At 49.0% G+C, this 25356-nt stretch overlaps 1 protein-coding gene and 1 long non-coding RNA gene across 15 annotated transcripts in view; one reads left to right on the top strand and one right to left on the bottom strand.

Annotated features, from left to right (window-relative positions):
- Window positions 1-22978, top strand: part of LOC135303618 (epidermal growth factor receptor kinase substrate 8-like protein 2) — a 46826-nt gene extending 23848 nt beyond the window's left edge. The window contains exons 4-21 of the mRNA XM_064425651.1: window positions 5894-5958; window positions 9989-10150; window positions 10436-10585; window positions 10712-10791; window positions 10913-11052; window positions 12461-12540; window positions 12999-13125; window positions 13470-13558; window positions 15015-15089; window positions 15754-15902; window positions 16047-16173; window positions 16529-16644; window positions 18473-18584; window positions 19337-19444; window positions 20296-20437; window positions 21543-21726; window positions 22134-22266; window positions 22611-22978. Of these exons, the coding sequence (XP_064281721.1) occupies window positions 5894-5958; window positions 9989-10150; window positions 10436-10585; window positions 10712-10791; window positions 10913-11052; window positions 12461-12540; window positions 12999-13125; window positions 13470-13558; window positions 15015-15089; window positions 15754-15902; window positions 16047-16173; window positions 16529-16644; window positions 18473-18584; window positions 19337-19444; window positions 20296-20437; window positions 21543-21726; window positions 22134-22266; window positions 22611-22682 (2111 nt within the window). The 3' untranslated portion in view covers window positions 22683-22978. The remainder of the gene's footprint in view (window positions 1-5893; window positions 5959-9988; window positions 10151-10435; window positions 10586-10711; window positions 10792-10912; window positions 11053-12460; window positions 12541-12998; window positions 13126-13469; window positions 13559-15014; window positions 15090-15753; window positions 15903-16046; window positions 16174-16528; window positions 16645-18472; window positions 18585-19336; window positions 19445-20295; window positions 20438-21542; window positions 21727-22133; window positions 22267-22610) is intronic.
- Window positions 1-24539, bottom strand: part of LOC135303624 (uncharacterized) — a 57987-nt gene extending 33448 nt beyond the window's left edge. For 10 of the 14 annotated variants that reach the window (XR_010365103.1, XR_010365093.1, XR_010365105.1 and 7 more), the window contains exons 1-3: window positions 24404-24539; window positions 11873-11952; window positions 11441-11527 (exon numbers count right to left, since the gene is read on the bottom strand). This is a non-coding gene — a long non-coding RNA (uncharacterized LOC135303624). Of the gene's footprint in view, window positions 1-601; window positions 1943-6740; window positions 8320-10470; window positions 10608-10939; window positions 11080-11440; window positions 11528-11872; window positions 11953-24403 lie in introns of those variants that run through there. The other 4 variants (XR_010365096.1, XR_010365102.1, XR_010365094.1 and 1 more) reach the window with 4 other exon arrangements.
- Between the last annotated feature and the right edge of the window lie 817 nt (window positions 24540-25356).

Raw genomic sequence — 25356 nt, 5'->3', positions numbered from 1 at the left:
TTGCCCAGGTCATTAATTCCTCCTGTCCCCTCCTGCCAGCCCTGAATAACTCCCTTGTCCTTCTCCCTGCTCCCTCGGTGCTATTCCAGCTCCCTTCTTCACATCCTCTTTCCCACCCGAGATTCCAGCTTCAGATTACCCTGCTCCCCTTTGACACTGTGTGTGTGGGTGACCCTTCTATTCAACTCCTTGGACACTTAATACACCAACTGGAAACGGGGCTGGAAGAAAAACTGGAAGCCAACAATCCTGTTGGTTCCTGCAGATCAAGCCCCAGTGGTGGGTGAGACAGGAAACACATTGGCTCAGTTCAGCCATGACTGGAGCTACTGGGAAGAGCAGACTGCTCCAAGTGCTGCTGGCCAGGAGTTTGGGATGGCAGTTAGTGACAGGGATGCTGTGAAGAGGGATCTCCCACCTCTGATGCTGTTCAGCATCTCCAGACCCTTTTTCTTTGCCACCTTGAAACTGCTGAGCACAAGTTCTCTCCTTGCCTGGAGTAACTGCTTAGAGCTCACACAGAGGAACCTTTTCCTAAATGGAAATGGAATTTTGGATATGCCCAAGTAGCTTGGGAACTAAAGTTGTGGTAGTTCATAAAAATACAACCAAAAAAAAGAAGAAACTTTTCATTATGAATTTTTTTCAAGATTCAAAGAAAGTTAATTAATTAAATCAGGATTCCCCCAAGCTTACTACGTTCTGACATTCAAAAAATTACCAGCTACAGAAAGCTGAGAAAACACCACTTTGGGCTTTTTGGTGAAAAATAATTTGGCAGATTTCTTCCAGGTCTGTTTGTAAAGGCAGGAGGGAATATCTCTACTGGTGAACTGTATCTCTCAATGCCCTGATTATCCTGCTCCAAGCAGCCCGGCGGACACGGTGCCGCCGGACACACTGAACACAAACACACACTGTTCCTCCATGGACTCAGTCCTTGCACAACCCAGGAGCTGTGCCAGGTTTTTATTTGCTTTCCTAGAGTGGGTTGTGTCTTCAGCTAATAAAGCAGGAATGTGAGCACTTGGGGCTGAGCTGTGGCAAATATGAAGCGTGCCGAGCAGGAATTCAGCCGTGTGGAACCCGGAGCAGCTGCTCCCTGCTGCCACAGCCCATTCACACCTCAATGAGAGCTGTTCATTCACTCCAAGAGCTTCCAGATCCATCTGCACACACCAGCCATGAGTGAGAGATGACCAGGCAGACATTCCCAGTGCCACAGGCGCCAGTACAGACCAGCTCCAGCAGTTCAGCAAGTACCACAGATCTAACAGCAAACCCAGGGACATCAATGCTCCCTAGACTGCAAAGATATCCCAAAATGGAGCTCTCTCTGTGCTGGCCATAAAGAACAGGGAAGGAGCAAGGCAGGACCTGCAGATTCTCCCCCGTCAGGTATCTCAGGCACAGCAGGTCAGTACAACCAGATCCTTGACTAACCCTGGGTAACCTGCAGCAGGATGCTGTGTTCAGCTGCCACATCTGGCCCCAGGCTGGGATCCTGGAATGGAGGTTATTCCATACTGCTGCGCTGTAAGCCAGCCTGGCAGGTTTCTGTGGCTGCCATGAGCACACAGAGCATTTGCTGCCCCATTTTCCTCAGCAGGCTGGTCTTGACCTGCCGTTTGGCACAGAGCAGCTCACGCTATGCTGGCAGGTTCTTATAAACAGTGTGTGCACTGCTAGATAATGTATAGATAATGTAAAGATTATATAAGGAACTGGCAAGCTCCAGAAGTAACTGCCAGGACTTCCCTTCGGCTGCTGTAATGGATGTGGAGGCTGGAGAGGTCAGCAGTGTGATTCAGGGAATGGAGGAGAGGTCCTTGGTATGGCACTGGCAAGGAAAACAAATCCAATGCCTCTCATTCCTCAGAAACTGCTCCGTACTTGTCCGTACATCCCCCTGTCTTCTACTCTGCCTTCTGCCCAGCAACAGCTGTAAACAAATGTGGGGAGGGACAGGGAGGATCAGGTAGGATCCTGTGTGGTAAAACTAATTAATCAGAGAAGGATGTGCCTGGAGGGGAGGCAGAGGCCACTGGCAGGTTGTACTGGGGGTGCTGTGCCTCTCTGGATTGACAGAGGCTGTGCACGGAGAAGGACAAGCCCGTTCCTGCCCCCCTTGGGCTCAGCATTCCCAGAGACCTTAACCAATTATCCCAGCTGTAAACTGGTCCCACGGGCAGTTTATCCCGCTAGTTGATCTCCTGTGCTCACTGAACATCCCAGCTCCCTGCTAAATAAGGTTTTGCATGGAAATGGGGAGTGAACTTGGCACTAAAGATGTGCTTTGGCTTCCCGGACCAAGCTGATAACCCCAGCCCTCCAGGACGTGCATTGATCCTGCTTTTTTTCCTGATTTATTACTCTCTTTCACCCTTTCCACTCTTTAACATAAAGCCAAACAGGACTCTTTCCCTGCCAGCCAAGATTTTAGTATCATTACTGGGATTTCAGCCCAGCATTGTTTTGAGCCCTCAGGTACCACCTTGTACCTCTGCAGTGGTCTCAGCTCTTCCCATTTCCTCACTGGTGCCAGTGGGAAACACCATTCCCACAGCACTGTTTATCTGTAAGATAGCAGTGGTAGATAACATTCGTTGCCATTTTGCCCACTCCTACCTGGTTAGTAGAGAACTGAAGTGAATTCTGTTAAAGAACCATTTATAGGGTTTTTTCCCCCCCTCAAAGGATTGTCTTAGAGATCACTGGGCCAGACCCTGAGAGGCAAGAGATGAGACAATTTACCAGAGGTTGTGCATGTCCCACCTGTTATCCATGCTCAAGGCATTCAAAGCTTTCTGGATTCCCAATCCCATACATACAGCAAGTGTCTGGGATCAGCACAACTGTTCCTCAGGTCACAGGGGATCCCACCAGCACCTGCCAGGATACCCATGCTATGAGCTGGGTTTTGTCCTTGCTAGACACAAAAAGGACAGGACAAAGCTCTATTGTTGTCCCATCTCTTTGGCTCTCTGGGCAGACAAAAGGGAAAAAGGACAGCGATCACTGTGGGCTCATGCCAGCTTTATCACCTCTGGATGTTTGCTGAACCCTTGCCACAGCCCTGGAGCTCTCCCTGCCCTTTGCCTGTGTTATATCCAGAGTCCTTCACTGCCACAGACTCTGAAGGTCATAGAAGGAGATAAACAGAGGTGCAGATGGGTGTTTGAGCTAATCTGGGGAAATCATCACTATATTTCTGCAATGCTCATCCATCACATAGAGATTATGCAAATTCTCCACATGCTGGGGCCAGGTTAGGGGTTGGATAACACCTGAAGGTGCCGAGGTCCTGTTGCAGGACACTGTAGAAATGCCAAGTGTCCCGGTGTGAGGTGTCAGATGAAGGGGGAGGAAATGAGCTCCTGCTGCTGCTGCTGCTAACAGGCCAGCATGCACTCATACAAAATTCAGCAGGTCAGGGACAAAGCTGTGCAGAAGGGCAGGGTGGAGCCACACAGGACAGCTGACCTGCCTTCTGAGGTATGGCTGGCAAGGGAGTTCACCTGGGCAAGGGAAAGGATCCCCCTCGATCAAGGAGCCACAGATTTTGCTATAAGCATCATTCACAGAATGCCAGAATGGTTTGGGTTGCAAGGGACCTTAAAGCCCATCTCATTCCATCCCCTGCCATGGACAGGGACACCTTCCACTGTCCCAGGTCGCTCCAAGTCTGGCCATGCACACTTCCAGGGATCGGGCAGCCACAGCTTCCCTGGGCAACTTGTGCCAGGGCCTAAGCACCCTCACAGGGAAGAACTTCTTCCTAAAAGCATTTTGGGATCAGCCCAGCCCAACCAGAGCTAAATGTAATCAAAGACAAATAATGATGCATGTTGGAAAGCCCTGCAGTGTTTCACCACATTGTTTTGAGTAAATAAACTAAAATCCACCCGTTTTCTTTAAAGCACCCACACTCCTTGGATAGCTGTGGCCCAAACCTGACTCTTTCATGATCAGCAACCTGATTCTTTAATTCTTCCTGTGTTTAAATCAAAACTAAGTGCTAGAAAAGAAGGAGATTTTGGTGTTTTGGCACCCTGCTGTCCCCATAAAATCTGGCTGGTTTCAGACCTCATGGTCTTATTTGCGGATGCCAGCAGGAAACACAAAAATAAAAGTTTCCATGGGTGTGGGGGCCAGGTAGAAGCCAAGGAGACAGAAGGGATTTCAGGAGAACATGCAGAAACACCCCATTTCTTGCCCTGGGCAGCTTCTGGGACATCATTTGAATGACATCGGGACACAAAATAGAGGCACTTTGTTCTAGTTCTGTGACTGGTGGAGGTAATGCAGAAATTCCCCCAGGGAAAAATCAACAGAGGGAGGGGAAACATCTGCATTTCTCCCTGTTCCAGGGTTTGCTGCTGTCTGAACAAGGCTGCAAAGGGCTAAAGGGGCCTTTGCTCTCTTGCACTCACTGAGTACAGGTGATGGGAAGTTGGGCTACGCAGAGTTCTGAGGTTTTGGCCAGACCCCAAAACTTCCAAGGGCTTCTCTGAAGATTTTCTCAGCAGTGCACACTGAGATCTCCCCTGACTGCGACACGTGCAGCTTCTTTGAGCTTGGAGGAAGGGGAAAAGGCATTGGAAGGGATCCCAGAGAGTCTGAGGGCAACCAGTTGCTGCCCTGACCACTGCTACAGCTCCATGGGCTGTTTTCCTACCAGGAACACAGACCTGTGCTAACCTCCCACTGGAAACCTCATCCCCCTGGTATTCCTTCCCTCCCTCAGGGACTACCAGTTCCCCACACAGCTCCGCACCCTTCCTCTCAGGGCTGGAGACATTTGCCTGTCCGAATGTAAACTCCCTTTGTTTCCAGACCACCCACTTCAGCCTTTTCCACTCCCTTTGGAAAAGGAGGGGATGGGATGCCTTAAAACCCAAATCTGTCTCCATCCCACATGAATGCGGTGTTCTCATTTCCATCAGTGTCATCTATTTACATGAGAAATGCTCAGGGAGGAAATTGAGGTTACTGAGAGGAAAAAAGTGCCTCACATCAGCCCCAAATCCCTGTGGGATGTGCTGCCTGTGCCCTACCCCAGACCTTGCCCCACATTTCAAGTAGGACAGACTGCAATTAAAGCCCCCAGCAACCAGAAAGTGCCACTGAGCCTTTCCTGCCAGCCTGAGGTGGGAAGGGGTTGTGCTGCAATATTAATTCATTTATTCAAGGTCACTCTGGAGTGGCTGAGCAGGGAGCTGGGCTGGCTGTCTGAGGTCTTTCCCCTGAACCATCCTCACTCCACCTCTGAGCTGGTGCTGGTGGTGTATGAGACACAGGCTCAGAGCCCTGCAGCCTCCATTAATGCCTTTTCCAATATTCCCACCAATAAATCAATAAATCACTTTTACTGGGGAACAGCCACCACTCCAGGGCTGTCAGCAGTCACGCACAGAGACAAAAACACTGATGTGTTTTCAGCCACAGGCACAGAGCTACAAGTGTGAAGTACTCGTGTGCCCTGCCAAGCTGATGGCACAGCCTAAAGAGTAGTAGGATAAGTGTTAAAAAGATTTAGAAATCGGCTTGAATTAGCTCCTACCCACCCTTGCCAGGCTCTAAAGAAGAGCAGCGGCATCTTTTCATGATCCTTATCACTGGGATATCTCTGGGTGCTCAGTATCTCCCCAAGGGCAGGATTGTGCTCAGCCCAGTGCACCAAGAGGAGCTCGATTTAAAAGCTCTTGGCTGGCCAAGGAGAAAGGTGAAATCCCCAAGGCAAAGCTCAAGGAAAGGCAATGCTTGTTCTGGAGGGACACCTGCTGGCAACGGCCACGGAGCCCGAGCTGGAAGCTCAGGGACTCAGAGAAAGAGTTGTAACTCACAGATCCAAAGAAAAACAACTCAATGCTTCTTTTCTTGTTTCTTACAGAACAAAGAAAAAAATACTCCAACTCCAACATCATTATGCACGAGACCTCCCAGTACCACGTCCAGGTGAGCGCACACACGCAGTGGAGTGCTAAGGGGCTGAGGCTGAGCTCAGTGACAGGTGCCTCTTGTGCAGTGTGTTCCCTGTGTTCTGGACCTTCAGGAGGCCAAGGGGGAGTTGGGAACCTCCTTACCATTAAAGTCTCAAGTCACTGAGTAATGGAGAATGGGAGAGGGGAAAAATATTTCAATAAATGAAGGGAATTCTGTACAAGAAAAGAGGAAATGGAGAAGCTGTTGTCTTCTCCCTTCTCTGTGTCTGAAGGAGAGCAGGAAATGTCCCTCCTGTCACCCTGTGCTTTAAACCCTTCTGATCAGCACAGACAGGTTAAAAGCAGAGTTCCCATGGTGGTTAGTGGAACTCAGCTTTCCAAACAACAGAGACCACATGGACTATCAGCTTTCAGCTCTCCTCAGCTACTGTGTCCTCTCAGGTAACACAAACCCCTTCACGCAAGACAGGCAATAAGCCAAATCCCACTGCCACAGACACCCACCCAAAAAGAGAATCCAGCCAGGCCATCCTGAGCTTCGGGCTTCCTGTAAGGCAACTTGGTGGTGCAGGACTCCATGAAGGAGGGGGGGCTGTTCATCACTGAAAACTGAGCAAGGCAAGACAGGAGAACACTTCCTCAGGTTCACGTTTAGGAGATGGGGTGCTTTGAAAGCCTACATTTAGACTTGTAAATGTGCCTGTTTGGAAAGAGGTCCTGGTTTCTGTTGGAGAAACCAACTCAGTGGCTCAGAAGTCACTCATGGATGCAGAGAAGGGACTTTAAACGGTGACATGTAAATGAATTCTTTATTAATTATGCCATAAGCCACCCGTTTGTGAGTCTCTCCCTGAACTTTGACCAAGGCAAACAGGATTGCAGTGGCAGGCAGTGAGATAGAATGAGGTTTCCTCATGGGAGGCATTTTATACCGTTTGAAGTAATCAGATCAAAGTTTAATGGTGGGTGGAGTCATTGCCCATTCTAATAAAAGCTGCTATATTTGAATACCTATATGGATGAAAAGGGGTTTTAAGGGATAAAACAAAAACAGCAGTAAGCTTCTCTCTCTCAATCCACCCATATCTACAGAAAATTGAAAGCAGAAAAATATTCTAATGATTAAGTCAGACAAATAGCTTCCCCTCCATGAAAACTGCTGAACAGTAAACAGCAAAGGAATTTATGAAGCTTGTAAAGGTGGTGGATAAAATAATAGAAGAGATAAAAATGCCTGTCATCTTGAGTAAACCCATTCTCCTCATTGCTCTGAAAGAAAAGGGCTTGTCACCTCTGCACTGATAAAACTGACTTGGCAAATACCTTCCCATGCACTATTTTACAATTACAGTAACATACACCCAGCATGTTTTTCATTCGTGATTGCATTGCTAATCTCAGCTTTCAGCTCACACACCAGCCAGGAGTTCTATTTAGACAGTGCCTCACCCCATACCTTTGCTTGATGAACACAGGAATGGGCCTTGCATTGTCCTCTACTCCTTCCTCCAGTCTTTAGGAATAATCTAACAGCAAATGGGTCACCACAAACCCTATACACCCCTAATGCCCAAGAGCATGTTTAAAGATTTTCTGCTAGGTCTACCAGTGCTTTAAATCCAAGCCTTTCCCTGAATCCACCTTGTGTGGAGCCAACTGCAACAACAGCTCCTGCCTGTGCTTCCTCACAACCATCCAAGGCTCTGTGCTCTGTGTGCACACATCCTTCTCGGGTCCATCTGGTCTGTGCCAGACCCCAACATCCACAGCTTCTCCAGGTCCCACAGCAGCACGTGCTGGAGCAGCATCAGCTTCTGCTCCCTCTTAATCTGCTTCCCAGTTTGCATTTACCTGGGCTTTTACAAGGAGAAAGGAATTCTTTCCCAACAACTTTGTCATCCTCCTCCATGGCCCACTGATACACCTGTCAATTGTGGACACAACCCCCTGGGTTACTGAATCAGCTCATGAGTGCATCAGCACCAGAAAGAAGCTACTTGATCCCTAGAACAGTTATTTCTGATCACTGGGAGAAAGTAGGAAGATACAGGATCAACGGGAGAAAAGCCAGGCAAAACTCATCCTGTTACTACAAATTTCCCATCAGTTTAGGACTTGCTTTAAAATACCCATCGTTTTTCCAGCTCTTGCTTTGAAACCAGGATGTGTGCATCAAAGAGAAGCAGGCATTTCACTGCTGCCCTCCCCACAAACTCTGAATGCCCGGTAGGACCATTTTTGGGATGGCCACACTGCTGTCCCAGGCCCCCCAGGGCAGCTCTACCTGCAGTACCTGGGTGATTCCCCTGCTCCAGGTTAATCTGCTCCTGGCTCTCCAGCTTAGCCACTGCTGCTGAAGTGCCTGTTCTGTACCCTAGGAAAACAGGATGAGGGTCATGCTGGTGGATGGGCCTTTGATATTCCAGGAACAAGAGAAAAAGCTGGGATCTGGCCCAATAAGCCTCCAAGGGTTGCAGGTCCTTGAACTGCACAGATGCCTTGGTCAGGCCTGTAACTTATCCCTGCAAAAACCTGCTTTTCTCTGCTGGAGAAAGTTGGTAAAGACAGGGAAAAGCTTCAGCTGCTTTTTGACAGTCAGGCACACTCCCCTTCCCTTCTTACCAAGAACACAACAAAACAAAAGAACAATGGGCAACAAAAGAACAAGGTGAAATAGAACTTTGTTCCTTCCTGAGGGCTTTTTTTTTTTCCTGAGTTTTTTTCCTTCCCTGCTATCATCTGAACATGTGGCCTGGCTGTGCTGTCACTGCCCCAGGGACAACAGCTGGGCAAACGGCTTGGCTGCTCTGAGTCCCAGCTTTTCCTGCTTTGCAGTCCCCTCTGCTGGCAGACACAAGCAGTTCTTCCATCGGCAGGGAGCAGCACTTACTCACCTGGACTTCTGGAGTGGCCTTCACCCACTGCTGGTGGGCTCACAACATTTGGATGTGACACATCTCTCCTTTCCACAGCTGCCTCCCTGCCCACCATTCCCTTCCCATGGCACCCCAGGGGCCTACCAAAGTTGCAAGTGCTGCCCCATTACATGAACTCAGCACACAGAGGTGCCAAGTGCAAGGCTTGGATCACCACACATTTCAGGGTGCACTTGGAGCAGGGATGGGAAAGCAGCTTGGATGGTTACACTGGAGCTGAGCTGCTCCTGCCCCAAGTGCTCACACTTGCAAGGAAGATGCAAAGGGAGGAAGGACAGCACAGAAGCCAGGCTGATGGGAGAAGACCATGGGCTGAGTTTACAGGATAGGTGAAGGGAGGTAGGAATGCCAGGATAGCCAAGGAAAACCACAGGGCAGGACAGAGGCAAAGAGCAAAAAATCCTTTCCTACAGTCAGCAACACCCATTTTCACTACTATAAGGGCTGATTTGGGTATTTTCGGGGAGAAAAGCCCCCCCCCCCGCCAACCCTAAGGGGGGCTTAAAGGGCTGGTGCAGAGTGAGCTGCCAGGTTTGGAGCCCCTGCAGGCTTTGCAGCACAGAAGCTCTTCAGAGTAGTTGTTCCCAGAGCATGGGACCCCACACATTGCATGGATCCCACTTGGCATGGAGGAGCAACACTTGCCCATGGCTTGTGTGAGCTTTTTGCCTGGCACAAATCCCACACAAGCAGGTTTGCTACACAAGACAAGCAAAACACAAGTGCTTTTGTAGCTTGGCAAGCAAAGCATTAGTTTGACTGCCATAGTTCTACTTCCAAGCCAGGTTCAGAGTGGCCTGGGGAGTAACTCATATGTGTGAAGCATTTGCCCTGCTGGACAGGGATGAGAGTTGCTGGAAGTGATGAGAGTAATATGCAAGTGGTGAAACTGGTTATGAAAACCCCTTATGAAACCCAAATCTTTCACTGCCACGACCAGGCTGGTACCAACAACCAAAACTGTTTTGTGCAGCAACACCTTCATGCCTGAACTCTGAGAAACTACAAACAGTGATTGAAGCCTCTAGAGATGCTTTCATCACCAATTTACACACCCTAACAAACATTTTCCACTTGTTTTTATCTCCTTTCTCTCCTCAACTTCAGCACTTGGCCACCTTCATCATGGACAAGAGCGAGTCCATCACAACAGTGGATGATGCAATCAGGAAGCTCATCCTGCTCAACTCCAAAGAGAAGATCTGGACACAGGAGATGCTGCTGCAAGTGAACGACAAGTCCATCCGGCTGCTGGACTGTGAGACACAGGTACCTGGAGCCCTGTGGAACTGACCCCAGACTGAAGTGTGGGGTGCAGTGAGTGCCCTTTCCATTCTGCCTGGGAGAGGGCAAGTTCTAAGGAACACAAACAAGGGTGAATCACTACAATCCTCTGCTAGATGAGAGTCAGCCCTGCAGCATGGGAACAGGATGGTTCTAGCAATGACAAATTAAGGAAGATCAGCCCAGGGATCCCAGGAGTTCCTGCACAGGACCATTCCCTCTCATTTCAATAGTTCCCCATCGCCTGACACCTTTCCCTTTCTCTTGCAGGAGGAGCTGGAGGACTTTCCCCTGCCGACAGTGCAGCACTGCCAGACAGTGCTCAATCAGATGCGCTATTCCTCCATCCTCCTGCTCGTGTGTCAGGATTCTGAGCAGCACAAACCTGACATCCACTTCTTCAACTGCGACGAAGTGGAGGTAAGCAGAGCCCTCCAGCTTGCTGTGAAACAGAACAAAACACACTTCTTGCTGTCTGCCCTTTCCCCCTTCCTGCAATCCTTCCCAAAGCCAAGCCCTTAAAAACATCCCTGTTTTATCCTTAAGGCGGAGATGGTTCACGAGGACATAGAAAGTGCCCTGGCAGACCACAAGCATGGGAAGAAGATACGGCCACAGACACTCAAGTAAGTAGTGTGGGAGCAACAACAATAAACCCCTGTTTCCAGTGGTTTATTCACACTCCAGTTTCCTGGAAACAGGATCTGAGACGACTGATGGGTTTGATCTGTGTAATTTTCCTTGCAGGGCAAACCAGGAAAAGATCAAGCAGAGACAATCCATCCTCCCCCCACCTCAAGGACCGGCTCCCATCCCGATCCAGCATGACATGCGAGGCTCAGCAATGAACAGGAACAGGGTGGCACCTCCTTCCCAGCATGATCCAGGTACTGGGAGCACTCAGGAAGTCTGTCCTGGGGATGGGAGACTAATTAACTCAGACAGCCAACCTTCCTGTAGTGGTCTGTGTGAAAATAAGTGTTGTACCCACTGGGCATTTTCTGCTCAACAAATAAAAGCTCCCAGAAACTCCTTGTAACAACACCCTTATTTGGGGGATATAGAAATGTCAAAAAGCAAAAGCCCCTCATAAGCCATCATATGAAATTTGAACTAGGCCCTGGTGATCTTAAAATGTACAGACAAGACATTTGGTCAGAAAGACAAATTCCTGGCTCTGCTGACTTCACAGGAGCCAAGATTTCACCCTTGAAAATCAACTTGTTTTCATGAATTCTTGTAAAGTCAAGTGTGGAAATGCAGATCTGAACTCACCCCTCTTATGTGCTCATCAAAAGTCTGATTCCAAAACCATCCTGACTTCAGCCCACTTGAGTTGGCTTGGAAAAACCTGGTATTTTCCTTTGGAGAAAGAAATAACAGAAGTAAGTTCCTAGGAACAGAAACAAGCTCTTTCTCTTACAAAAGATTAAAGTGATGAACGAAGTGTAAGCAGTTTTTACCTCTGCCTATCATACCACCTTATCTTGGCATTCATTTCTAGTTTCAAGGAAAATACATATAGGATACTATAACACATCCAAAACACTCATTTGCTGGGATGGCTTCTGAAGCCAAGCAACTGCTCTGGCTGCTGAGTGGAGAACTTATTTCAGGCCCAGTTCTGCATCATAGAAGGAATATCTCTATTTCTGAGCTGGACCATGAATAAACATCTCTATTCTGATGAAAAGCAGCCACTCTTACCTCTGCTCTTCCAAGTATGCTCACATCAGCAGAGCTGGGAATTCCTCTAGGCAGGATTTCTGGCTGTGAGTGCACAGAGCCTGGCAGGAGAGCAGATGACAGGAGAAAGCCTTGAGTGATGCCTGTTTGCTGAGATTCCTTCTCCATGAAATGCCTTCCCACTTTTCCTACAAAACCTGTCCCAGTGGGGCACCTCATCCCTACATTTACAGATGCTCTGGATTTGTCATGGTCCTTTGCTAAAACTGCCTCCCCAATTCTCCCACTTGGCAGATCCTGCTGTACCAGACGTTTCCAAGCCCCTGCCCTGAGCTGACAGCATTTGTTTTGCACGAGGGGCCACCCCAGCGATTGTTCCCACTGGAATATTCCCCCTACACTGGGTGTGTGGCTTCTGGAAGCCAGGAGGTTGGGTTTTTTGCAGGATGATTGGGATTTAGCACCCATTACAAACATTATTCCTGAGGTGCCCTCACAACCCAGAACAAACACCCAAGCTCAAAGCTACCATTCCATGGATCCCTGCCTTTCCTGGAGCCTATTTCCAACCTCAGATAGTAAATCTGTTTTTCTCTCCCTTGTTTTCAGACTATGAACGACGAAGCTCTGGCGCTCATGACCATGAGGAATCCCGTGCCATGTTAGCACAGAAGATTGAAAAGGAAACGGTGGGTGACAGGGACACTGCACAGTCCATAGGCAGGAGCAGAGACAGCGAGCAAGGGAGAGGGAGCAGAGGCAGGGAGCAGATATTTAATGCTTCATCTGGGCATTTTTCCAGTTGATACCTGCTGTGCATAAAGATAAGGTGGCCAAAAGCAAGTCTCCATCACCGCATCAGTGACAATGTCCTCTGACCTGAGGCAGCTCTGCTGATTCCAGCTCTGCTCCTCCCCATCCCACTTGGGTTATTTTCCAGCCGTCCTTTAGGAGGGATCACTTGTCCCCTTGGTACAGACAGCAGCTCTGTGTTTGCAAAGGGAAGCATTGAGCTGCATTTCATGCCTGGATTACCCACTCGTGTGCATTCTGCTGGGAAATGCAGCAGGCCCTGGGATTCAGGCTCCCAGCTGTGCACAGCCCAGGCTCCCTTTCATGTTGGTCCCTTGGGTTTCTGTCCTCACAGCAAATCCTGAACTGCACCCTGGATGACATCGAAGTGTTTGTCGCCCGGCTCCAGAAGGCTGCAGAGGCATTCCGACAGCTCAACCAAAGGAAGAAAGGGAAGAAGAACAAGAAGAAAGGGCCAGCAGGTGCAGTGCAGCAGCCACAACAAACGGGGAGCACAGGGGGGCCATGGATGAAGGTGGGTGGGGGACACCTCATCTCTTGGCCCAGCAAGGTCAGATTGATGCCATGGCACAGTCACAGATCCAGGCACACAAGTTTGGGAGGTGCTGCTGCCCATGGGCACCTCTGGCAGAGCACATGGAGCCTCCAGCACACAGAGGGAGTTTGCCTTTCCCTGAACCCCGATTTTCAGTAGCTCCAGTCTCAATACCCATTTCTGCTGTGCCTTCTGAATGGCAGGCAGATGGAACCTTCCCTAAGGGTATGCTCTCACTAATATGTCCTTCTCTGCCCCTTCTCCTGGCAGAGGGAATGCTGACCCTCCGAGCAAGACCCCCGAGCGAGGCCGAGTTCATAGACTGCTTCCAGAAAACCAAACTGGCTTTTAACCTCTTGGTAAGACACAGAGGAGTTTCCATCCCATGCAGGGACAGGACTTTTCCCTGTGTATTCCAGCAGTGAGTGTTTAGAGTGAAACTTGAATGGAAAACACTGACAAGGGACAACAGTGTGAATTCCAGGTTCTTCAGAACTCAGGACAAACATTGTGTCAGACTTGTGCAGGTTTTCTGGGACAAGCTGTTTAACCAAAACTAAAAGCATCAAGTCCAGGATGGGACAGAGCAGCCAGAGGGTTGCAGCACCCAGGTCTTTTCAGATCCAGGCCTGGGAAATCTCTGCTTGACAGTAACTGAAGTCCCCCATTGCCCCAATGTTCCTGGCCCCTCTCTTTCTGCCCTGCCAGATCCTCTGTATTGTGAAGGGGATGAAAAGGTAGAGCATAAAGATGATCCCAGTGCTACCAGCTCTGCTCAGTGAAACACAAGAGACCAGAAGGCTAACAAAGCAGCAGGAATTCTGTCAGTTGTGACCAAACTTGTCCAGCAAACACATCCTGCAAGCTTCTTCCTGGGCAGTCATTAATAAGGAAACCCCAGAGACAGGGTTTGCAGGACACCAAGCTCCAGCCTTTTCCTTTAGAAGCAAATATGGATAATTTGTGCCTGCTCAGGATGAGAAGGAGCAGCTTATCTCCTGGCAAGAGCCCAGGGTTGAGCATGGAGCAGAGCTGGGACTCCGTGGTGGATCCATGCCACATTCCTCACCACATAGCTGCTAAGTCCCTGGGAAGTGCCCATTTACTGGGTCACCCTGCTGCCAGAAGTTGTTTCTCACTTCCCACTCCACATTAATGTTTAATCTCCAGCATTGCAAATGCTTTGCATTTCAGTAGGAGCAGGAAGCCTCTCTGTTGTGGCAGCAGTGCCAGGAGCCCAGGAGAGGAAAAGGATCTTGAATGGAAGCACAAACTGGAGAGGTTTCTCACCACAGCTCTGCTGATTGCTGCTACCAAAACCCTTACAGTTCTTACAGTAAATTAATCCCAAGTGTTTACTCCTCCATTCTGCCACAGTTCACCTCAAACACAAGTGGATTTGGAGCCTTTCAGTGGCCAGGGCAGCTCCAGGTGCCACAGGCAAGACCTTGGTGGAGACTTTCCCTTGTCAGCAATTGCAAAGGGGCCCTCAAAACACCAATCCTGTTGTTTTCATTCATGGAACTAATGGGATTCTCAACCTTGCAAGAGGCAGAAGCAACCATAACCTTGGCTTTTCCTCCCTAGGACTTTCAAAATAAGCCAGGGTTATGGCTCAAATTACCTTCCAAGACACTGATTTAACAGAGAGGGTACTCCACCCATCCAGAAATTCGTCAGGAATTATAAATGGACACAAAATTAAAATGAATGATTCCTACTCCTCCATCCCTTACTCTTCTCATCAGCAACACACCCCTCATGTGACAGAAAAGGCACACTCAGGTGAGGGTTAAACTCTGTTTCTCTTTCCAGGCCAAACTGAGGAAGCACATCCAGAACCCCAGTGCTTCAGAGTTGGTGCATTTCCTATTTGGGCCACTGGAACTGGTAAATCTTATTCCCAGGTCTCACTGGGAATTTCCTTTTTATTTCTACTTCACACTTTCAAGCAGACAGACTGCGCACAATGGTTAGAAAACTGCTCACACCTGGCCACAGCTTTCTCAGGAACTTCCAGAAGTGATGCTGGTTGTTCCTGGCCTCTGATCCGGTTTCCAGCTTGAAGTAAATACAGGAACCCCAGCAAATAATCTTTCCATACAATCAATAAAGCATTACTGTGAACAAAAGGGGCAGTGAGCTGGGGTTCCCACTGGGAATCTGTCTGGTCTCACCTTCAGGCAAACACAACTCAGTATTTGCACTGAAAATGCTTGGAAGCAGAAATCCCAACTTGGAAAAGAGTCAGAAAGGACATAGGAGTAGCAAGATACTTCCCATCTTTTGGAGCATCAGCTTGTGACACTTCCCTTTTCTGTAGCAACAGCTCAATTATAGATCAGATCTTGCTTTGACTCCAATCTAAAAAAAAATCATGTTCTCCTGAACTGTCCAGTCTCTTCCAAAGACTTAGGTTGATGTTTCTTGAGGTGACTGAGCTGATCCAAGGATCAGTTTTGTCTTTGACACCTGCTTCTCTGTGTCCCTGGTTTGACACTTTGACTGTTTCTTGCAAGTCCTCTCCTCTTTGTGTGGTTTGTGTGTGACCCAGATCGTCAATAGCTGTGGTGGCCCCGAGCTGGCCCGGTCTGTCCTCAGCCCACTGCTTTCTAAAGATGCCACCGACTTCCTGAGAGGACACCTGACACCCAAAGAAATAAACCTCTGGGATTCCCTGGGGGAGACATGGACCAGATCCAGGTGAGGACAGAACTGTCATCTCCCCAGGCTCCCCAGGCAGAGGGGATGCTTGGATGCCCTGATGCTCCTGCTTCTCCTTTGAGGGGATGCTCTCAAAGACACATTCCTGTGAATGTCACCTCATATTCCCACTTTGTGTCCTAGAGCTGACTGGCCCCGAGATGCGAACATCCCCACCTACATCCCCAAATTCCGCAATGGCTGGGAACCACCCACAGAAATCTTCCGTGGAGCTCCCTGGGAAATAGACATCGGACACTTGCAAGAGGAGGTTAGTCCTGTGTCCCTGGGGATCCTCTCTTCCCTCTCCCTCCCCCTTTTCTAGAGAGATGGAGCTGCAGGGGGTGTGGTGGTGTATAACAAGTAGTTGGCTCAAAATTCAGTTGGATCTGGTTGCTGCAGTTAAATATGGGAAGCAAATTGTGAGGCTGGAAAAGAGCAGCAATAGTCAGCCTCTCCCGATTCAAGGCAACAGGACCCTACAATGTCACCGGGAAACAGGCTTCCCTGGAGAACATCTTGACCAAAAGCTGCCAGGCCATGGCTCATCTCCCACTATCCCTCTCCTTTCCTCTGATCAGCTTTCCCCTTTCCTGGTAACACTGACTCCATGTCTGCCTTTCCAGCTCTCCTCAGCCAATGGATATCCTTACCGGAACTCCTCACTCAAGCGTGGCCAGGCGGCTGAGCAGACACAGCCTGGGGATGCCTTCAAACAGAATGTCACTCCACATGGAAATAGGTAATGGATCTGTACTTGGAACCTCAGGAACACACATGGACACATACGATGACACTGGGAAGTTTGGGCATCCTGGAGACAACTCCCTGCCACTATTAATAACCACAAAGAGCAGATAAAGATCAGTGGAGAGATTATTCCTAGGAGCACTGTCTGCTGTTTAACCCCCTGCAGCTCTGCAAGGAAAGGAATCCCAGGTGTTTTCCACCACAGGAGAAAAAAAACATTGACTGACTTCATCAGTACATCCATAGATTTTGTTTCCCAAAATCAGCCCACCAAAGTGACCTTAAGGAACAGGTGCCAAAGATGCTGCACTCCACTTTGGCTCTCCACACGCTGGAATCATGGAATTACAGAAAGGATTGGATGGGACAGGACCTTAAAGATTACCCAGTTCCAACCCCCTGCCAGGGCCAGGGACGCCTTCTGCTATCTCAGGTTGCTCCAGGCTCTGTCCAACCTGGCCTTGAACATTTCCTAGGATGGGGCAGCCATCTTTTCTGGACAACCTGTTCCAGAGCCTCCCCATTCTCACAGGGAATAATTTCTTCCCAATATGCCATCTAAACCCACCCTCTGGCAGTGGGAAGCTATTCCCCCTTGTCCTGTCACTCCAGCCTCTTCCCCAAAGTCCCTCTCCAGCTCTCTTGGAGTCCCTTTAGGCACTGGAAAGGGCTCTAAGGACTCCCTGGAACTTTCTCTTCTCCAGGTTGAACATTCCCAGCTCTCCCAGCCTGTCTGTGTAATGCTCCCGCTCTTGGAGCACTTCCTGGCCCTTCCTGGCCTGCTCTGGACACCCCTGAGGATCTCTCCATTCATCCCACAGCCACAGGCTGCACAGACAGAAGCTGCCTACAGGGGGAATCTGCCCTAAGGGAAGGGCACAAACAAACCTTGTCCTCTTGGAAACACAGGGCCAGGGAAGAGTGGCCTGAGCTCCCAGCACTGCTGGAAAACATTCCAGCTGAGGAAGGAGCTTTGTTTCACTGGAGACAGCAGCTCCCCCTCGGCTTTAGACACAACCACAGGCAAACCCACTGATTAGAGGTTGAATAAAACAATATATTCCAGTCCTGCCCACCTCTCCCCAGGGAACTGACAGGATGCCAGGTTCAGAGAACTCTTCTTAACGAGACAGGATTCCAGAAAATGGAGGAAAAAACCTCCCCTTTCTTCATAAGTCTTGGAAAGTTCACTTCCAAATCCAGAACCAACCAGGCCACCCTTTTGCCTCAGGTTTTTTCCCAAGGGAAAGATGGCTCTTCCACCTTTGAACAGCTTCAATGCTCATTTTCCATCACCATTTACTCCTTGGTACAAAACCTTCATCAAAGTACTTTTAGTTCAGACCTTAGAGGTTCCATCTGCTTCCTTGTTAACATGAGCTCACACCTTGAAAACTGTCACATCTCTGAGCGTCACCAAACTCTTCCAGACTTCCACATGAATCCTCTGCCGTGACTTGACACATCAGGGATTTGAGTCACGTTTTCAGCTGACCATCCACTTTCCTGTCACCAGATCTAGTCTGGGAAAAAAACCCTCAAGCCAGACTGTTTTTCCATGGTTTTATGTTCTAATCGAAAAGATTTATAAGCTTTACTATAAGAATTCAAATCCACAGCAAAAGACCTTAAATCCAATTATATCAGCAAAATAATAATTTTTTTTCTCATTTACCCTATCACTGGTCCTGATAGGAACATCAGGTGGTAGAGATGCAGTGTGGAACAGGGAAAGGATAATTTCTCTTCTCCAGTTTCAGTTTTCTTGGCCTTGTAATTGGATGGGCCTCCACTAAAACTCCAGTTTTTCTCTGCTGCAGGAATTTTGAGGCCCAGGGAATGGCTGTGCCCAGGAGATTTGCCAAAATCCGCTACGATTTCACTGCGCGAAACGCCAACGAGCTCTCGGTGCTGAAGGATGAAATCCTGGAGGTACGTGGCCACTCCTGGGAAAAGGTGTGTCCCCTCCCCTTCCCAGGGGCAGGAGGGAGCTCAGGATGCCAGCCAGCACCAACTCCCTTTCCCTGGAGGTGCGTGAGCAGTGACAGGAGCTCTGCTCAAAGCCAAGGCTGGAACAGGCGGCCTGTGCTGGGCTGTGTCACTTCCTCAGCCCAGACACATCAGTCCCATCTCCACCACGGTGAGGAGGGAGGACAACAACTCCCTGTGTGCCCTGCTCACCCCTGCTGGCTCTCTGCTCTTTATTATCACTTCCCCCTCAATGAGGAATTATTTTCTCTGAAAAACACCTTTTCCATAACCTTTCTCTTTCTGCAGCTGGAGAATGTGGGACATTAATTGGGCTAACACTGATGTGTGATGAGGGGAAAAGGTTTCTGAGCAAAATGTGGATTTTAAAAAATGTATTTATTTTAACACAAAACAACAACAGAAAGTCATTGGAAAAAAATCCGGAGAAAGAGGGATACTATGCAGCAACTATGAGTTCTTCAGCACCCAGAGGTCCTCTCCTATTCATCCTTATGATAAATTCTGATGCCTTCCAGGAAAAGCTTCAATCCTGGATTGCATCTGACAGCAGCAGATCTAATCAGAGCTCCTGACCTCAGTGATGTCCTTCTGGCAACTTCACCTTCTGAGTGGTCCATCCCCACTGTATCCTGGTTGTGTATGCCTGAAATCCCATGTTCCCACTAGCAGATTTATTTTTGTCCCTCTCTCAGGTGTTGGAAGATAATAAGCAATGGTGGAAGTTGCTCAACCGGAGTGGGCAGGCCGGTTACGTTCCATACAATATCCTGGATGTGGTGAAACTGGAAGAGCTTGAACAGGTCTGTAGTGAGGTGATACCTGACTGGTACCAGCTGCAGGGCACAATCTGCCTCTGGGAATAATCTTGTCATTAGACCTCCCTGGATTTCTTAGAATACTATGCACATGTCAGGATGAACCCTCAGAAGCAGACAAAATCAGGAGATTCTTGAGTCTCCCATGATAAAACTCCTATTTTGCCATGATCACCCTCCCAAATAAGGCCTATCCTTCCCATTTGTGCAGCAGCCTCCTGTCTTCCAAATTTTTCCATGTCAAGCTTTTTGCTGGGGATTAAATTAAAGATGGACACTTCCCTCACCCAGTTCAGTTAAGCAGCAGGAACACATCACTCGGGTGGAGGCAGATGGAAACACCATCTAAGTGAGAATTAAGTGAATACTGCAACTTGCACTACAAAAATGTGGAGCTGGAGTGTTCTAAACACCCTAGGGAAGCATGGAATTGCTTCCCTATTTTGGTATTGCAGAGTTTGGACAAAGCCAAAGGGGGCCCAGCAAGCTTCTGGATAAATCCTAGCTAGTTTAATCAAAATGTCAAAAAACTTCCCAGTCTGCTCCAGGCCCTTGGCAATGGTCATGCTTTACATCCCAGCTATAGAGCAGTGAGGCTTTGCCTTCCAATGGGATTGTACATGTTTGGCATGTCTAGGAATTCCCTCATGCAACCTTCAGACTTTGCTTTGGGTTCTTCATTACCAGAAATTAACTTCTTCCATGCAGCTCCACCTGTGATCTCACCAGCCCCACATCAGCACAAGGACAACACAGCAGTTTGTCCCTCAAATGAATATGAAAAATGTCAGGAAAAAAATTCTTACTTTTTTTTTTCCCCTCCCCTTTCTAACCAGTCTAACCAGAGGTACAAAGGAGACCTGAGCCCCAGGGGCTATGGCCCATCCAGTCCAACTCACAAGATGCCTGCCAGCTACGCTGGGGATAAGTGGGGCAGTGAGATGTTATCACGCAACTCTCCACAGGACGCCAAAGAACGTAAGTGTGTGTCCCACTCTGTGTCCCACGCTGGGGTCCCCTGGGTTTGGATGCTCTGGGGACCAGACCTACCCAAGGGGCTCTCCTGTACCCTTCAGTGATCAGAAATAGAACAGCACCAGGTCTGGAGGCCATTCCAGGTAGGACAAGAGCCAAGAGAGCAGCCCTGGAGCTTGTGACACCTCCCAGGCTCTCAGGCAGCCTGAGACAAGCCCAGCAATAAGGGATCAGCCCCTTCCTCCTTCCTCCAGCTTGACCTTTGTCCTCCTCCTCTCAAGGAGAAAGTTTCCTTTCTCTTCCAAAACATTTAAGTGTGTCTAAGGAACAGCTCACGTCAATCCCTTTCTCTCCCTTCCTTTTGCTCATATCCTGCCACATATGCTGTGCCTGCCTGGCCGGTTCCTTTATGTGGTCCCACAGAATTTCCAGCCAGACAGGAGATCCACATTCCTCCTTCACCCTGTATATGTTGTAGGGGTCACAGAGCAGGAGAGAGACCAGGGGCCCCACTCTCCTCACCCCTTATCCCACCCTATCCACTCTTGGAAGCAGGAGCCCTTTTGGGATGACAGAAAGCCCTGCAATACAAGGACATGAATCTGTTCATAACACCGAGTTACTCCCCACAGTCCTCAGGAGTTTCATGGGGAAAGTGACACTGGATGAAGTGTCACTGGAGTTTTCCCAGAATCACAGGATGGCCTGGGCTGGAAGGAACCTTCAAGCTCATCTCATCATGAGTGTGTTCCTCACTCCCAGTTTGTGTTTCCTGCCCCTTCTGTTCCACTGTGGAGCAAAACCTGGAGCTCTGGGATCAGCAAATCACTCACTAGAAGTAGCAGAAAGGACTGAAAAGGTCTCGATCCCAACTCTCCAATTGTTGATTCTCACAGATCTGTCTGTCCACATCAGGCAACAGCCAAGGGGTGATGGGAGGAAAATAAACGATAACACAGGGGCACAGGAAAATGGGAAACACTTTTCTGGGCTGGATTTAAATAAAAATGCTGAGCCACACCCCCATTTTCCTTACAATTTCCCCACAAACACATTTAATGGGGTTTTTGACTGAAGATTTTATTTCATTCCCTACCTGTTTCTCCAGAACTTATTCACCAAATGGATGAGCTGAACGATGAGCTGCTTAAGAAGATCACAAACAATAAAATTCAGCCTCCCCACAGGAATTTCAAAGTGGAAAAGCCTCAGCAAGTTTTTGTGCCCCTCACCTTTGAATCCAGCACTGAAGAAGTCAAAGCCTGGCTGGAGGCCAAGTCATTCAGCAAAGAGTAAGATTTGCTCTATGGCCACATGAAACACTCGTCCTTCCCTGGAGAAGGAGCTGGGGAGGCTGCTGGCACCATCTCACCTGGGACAAGTCACTGGGATTTACTTACAGAGCCTGTGCTGCAAATTAGATTTCAACCCTGTTAAATCCAGGCTCTATAGCCAGGATGCTCAGAGCCCAAACTCACTCCCATTCTTACTTATAAACATTTTCTTGGAGAAAAATAATCCACGACCTAAACCCACGGCCTGAAATGCCACTGGAATCTCAGCCTGAAATGCCCTGGCACAGCCCCAGGGCCCTGTGATACCATCCCAGTGCAGCTCCCAGCCTCCCATCTCCCACTCCTCACCTCTGGCACGAGCCACGTGCAGCACAACCATCACCTCCCACTCTGTGTCTCCCCAGGACCGTGGAGCACCTGGGCATCCTCACCGGAGCTCAGCTCTTCTCCCTCAACAGAGAGGAGCTGAAGAAGGTGTGTGGGGATGAGGGAAACAGAGTGTACAGCAAGATCACCGTGGAGAAAAACCAGCTGGAGGTAAGTGTTTTTCTGGATAATTCCTGGTGGAATGGGGGCTGTACCAGCAGTGTCAGATAGCTCATTAAGCAGGCATTTTAAGAAATGCAATTGAAAAAAAATGAATAAAACCCAACACAACCAAACCTACACCAGCAATAAAACACACATAAAAATTCTGAAATGTCTTTTAAGCAAAAGGCCCCAAATCCATAAGATCCCCCTGTTTCCACTAACTAATCTGCTTTTTACTGATATCACCTATCCCTTTGAAACTAGCTCTATTCCCACAGCATTCATTAAATACTGCAATTTAATCACAGCTTGAGTTCCAATCCCAACTTCCTCTTTTGTTTCCATTCCAGAAAAGCAGAGGGGAGTCAGAGCTCCAAGAAATCATGAAGCGCCGCCAGGAAAGGATTGATTCTGCTAATTAAAGTCTCTCTGCTTTATTTCAGCTCTTAGCCCTAAGTAGTGCAGGAAAAAGGGAATGAAAGCAATGATTCCCGGCCCCGGCCGGAGGCAGCAGAGCTCCCCTTGGGGTCCAGCTGCCATCAGAGTGACAATTCCTTGAACACTGTTGGGAAGGGTTGGCAATAAGACCATATCCCACTGGGAAAGGTGTTTTAATTTTGCATGAAGTATTTTTTTTATAACTATATATTTTATACTGAAATTTTCCGTGCATGCGATCAGAGCAGGATTCACAGGGCTGGATGTACAACAAGGGCTGGATTCACACAAAGACCCCCAGAGCTTTTCTCCAAGGGCTGTCCCTGCTCCCAGCCCTCGCTGGCAGAGCAGGCTGGACACAGCTGAGGAGAGCCCAGCCTCAAGGCCTGGAGCCTGCACCACGGGAACAAGGCTCTGGAGCCCAGCACTGGGTTGGGTTTAAGGAAAGGACACTAAAGCTCATCCTGCTCCACCCCCATCATGGCAGGGACGCCTTTCCCAAGCCCAAGTTGTTCAAATCCTGTCCAGCCTGGCCTGGGACACTTCCAGGGATGGGGAGTGACAACCCTCTGGGCAGCCCAAGGCAGCCCCATTTCCATTTCCTCCTCAGTGCAGGTGTCCCCTGCAGCCCGTGAGCACAGGCTGTGACAGCTCCCTGTCCCCTGCTGTCCCCCTGCCCCCTCACTGGACAAGGCTGGAATGGCAACACACATTCCCAAAGGCTGGCTGCTTCCTGAAACCCACGGAGCAGTCAGTGCTGAAATGAGCTCTCAGTGCCCAGAAAGGAGCAGGAGTGACAAACAAAGGGATCCCAATGTGGACACGGGTGATTCCACCTGCCCTCTGCTGCTGATGCCCAGGCCTGGGCTCAGGGCAGCTGTGCAGCCCTTCCTGGGCCACTGATCCTGCTCTGGAATGTTGTGGTGCTGCCAAACCCGGCCTCAGCCAGGAGAAGATCAGCCCTGACCATTTGCTCCCGTCCCAGGCACGCCCACAGCCCTTCCCAGGGTTGGTCACTCGTCCCCACCTTCACGTTTTCACTGGAAAAAGTCAGCTGAAAAGATTCCCAAAGAGCTGAAACCCCAAAGCACACTGGGAAGGCAGCTTTAACTCCAAATAAATGGGCACAAGGAAAAAAAATCTAATTTAGCACAGGATGTTGCTCCTGACTTCCTGTTTTCCTTCATAAAGTTATGTGCATTTATATATAACAATCTGTAAATGGGGGGTGAGGAACATCTCTCTCCCTAGAGGCAGAATTAGTGATTATGCTTCCAAAATTTACTCTCAGTTTCACAACTCAAGCAAGCAGCGCAGTTCCTGTCCACAGCAAGTTTGGCACTTTGCATTTCTATCCCTGCTGAGCTGACAGACCAACCTGACTGCAAAGCAGTGAAGCAAACACAGCTCCAGAGCTGCCACAGCCCAGGCACAGCTGGGTTTTCTCTCAGCACGTGCTGAGTCTTTGCCCACATTTGTGTCTGTGCTTGCACATTTAAGGGAAAAAGCTTTAACACAGCATCTGGGGAACTCGGGTCCACAGCTGAGAGCACCAGTGCTCCTCAGCTCTGGCCTCATCCCCAGTGGATAATCTGCTTGCTGCATTTGAGAGAGGACACTGCTGGCACCAGCAGAATGGGGGTGCAGGCAAGGGGGGATCCTGGGCTTGGTCACAGCCCTGCTGGGGTCTGAGAAGGGCACTCACCTTGTCAGGGAGGGATGAAGAGGACAATCCTCCTGAGAAGCCCTGGCTCTGGGTTAGGGTGGAGAAGGGAAGCAGGATGGCAAGCACAGGAGGTGAAAAAGTTTCTAAAATGAAAATAAAAACAAATGTTGAGCTAGGAAACACACCACCTTCTAGTCCTGGGGTGGAGAGGAAGCAAATCACAGGGAATTACATTTATCTGGGATTTTAACAGGAGTGTACACGACAGCTCTGTAAAGCTGGGAGCTGCAGGAGCACTTCCCAAAACAAATATCTCAGCAGACCTTACTGCAGAGGTCACTTTTACAAATGTCCATGTGACTGAGCTGTGCATCTGTTCTGTTTGTACTGCCTGCAGACACTGCTATAAAGGACTGTACACTGATGTAACTGAGCGAAGGAGACAATGCTATAACCATGCACTGTACAAGAGTTATTAAAATAGTTAAGTTATACTTATAAACCCATCTCTGTCTCTTTCACTGGGCTCTAATGATGGTTTGTCACTGACAGTCTCAGAAACGCAGCAAAATGTCTGAAACCACACATTTCCTTTTGGGTTTGGGGACTGACATTCAGCAGGAAGGGTGTTATGGCCTGGATAGATGAGTTTTAAAAATAGGGGCAAACCATTACAAGGCCGTACAAAAGCACATTTGTGCTGATCTGGAAGGGGAACAACTCTGGCAGCCATCCTAAGTGGAACAATATAGAAAGAAGGAACAGCATAAACCCCTGCCTCAGGGCCTGTTACATGGGCTCTCCAATTCCAGCCAAGAGCCATCCTCAGTTTCAGGAGGCAAAAGTTTGTTTTCTCTTTTCCTCAGTAATTAAGTTACTCAGTTGAAATAACTGGTAATGCCTTTTGTAGATGTTATGGGGAGCTCATTTTCCAAGTATGACCACACTAACAAGATCACCTCCTCTACAGCCTGAATAAAGTTCAGGCAAAC

The sequence above is a fragment of the Passer domesticus genome, chromosome 6 (genome assembly GCF_036417665.1).
Source record: "Passer domesticus isolate bPasDom1 chromosome 6, bPasDom1.hap1, whole genome shotgun sequence".
NCBI classification, from domain to species: Eukaryota; Metazoa; Chordata; class Aves; order Passeriformes; family Passeridae; genus Passer; species Passer domesticus.
The sequence above is the reverse complement of the archived record's forward strand: the minus strand, read 5'-3'. Positions and strand labels throughout refer to the sequence as shown.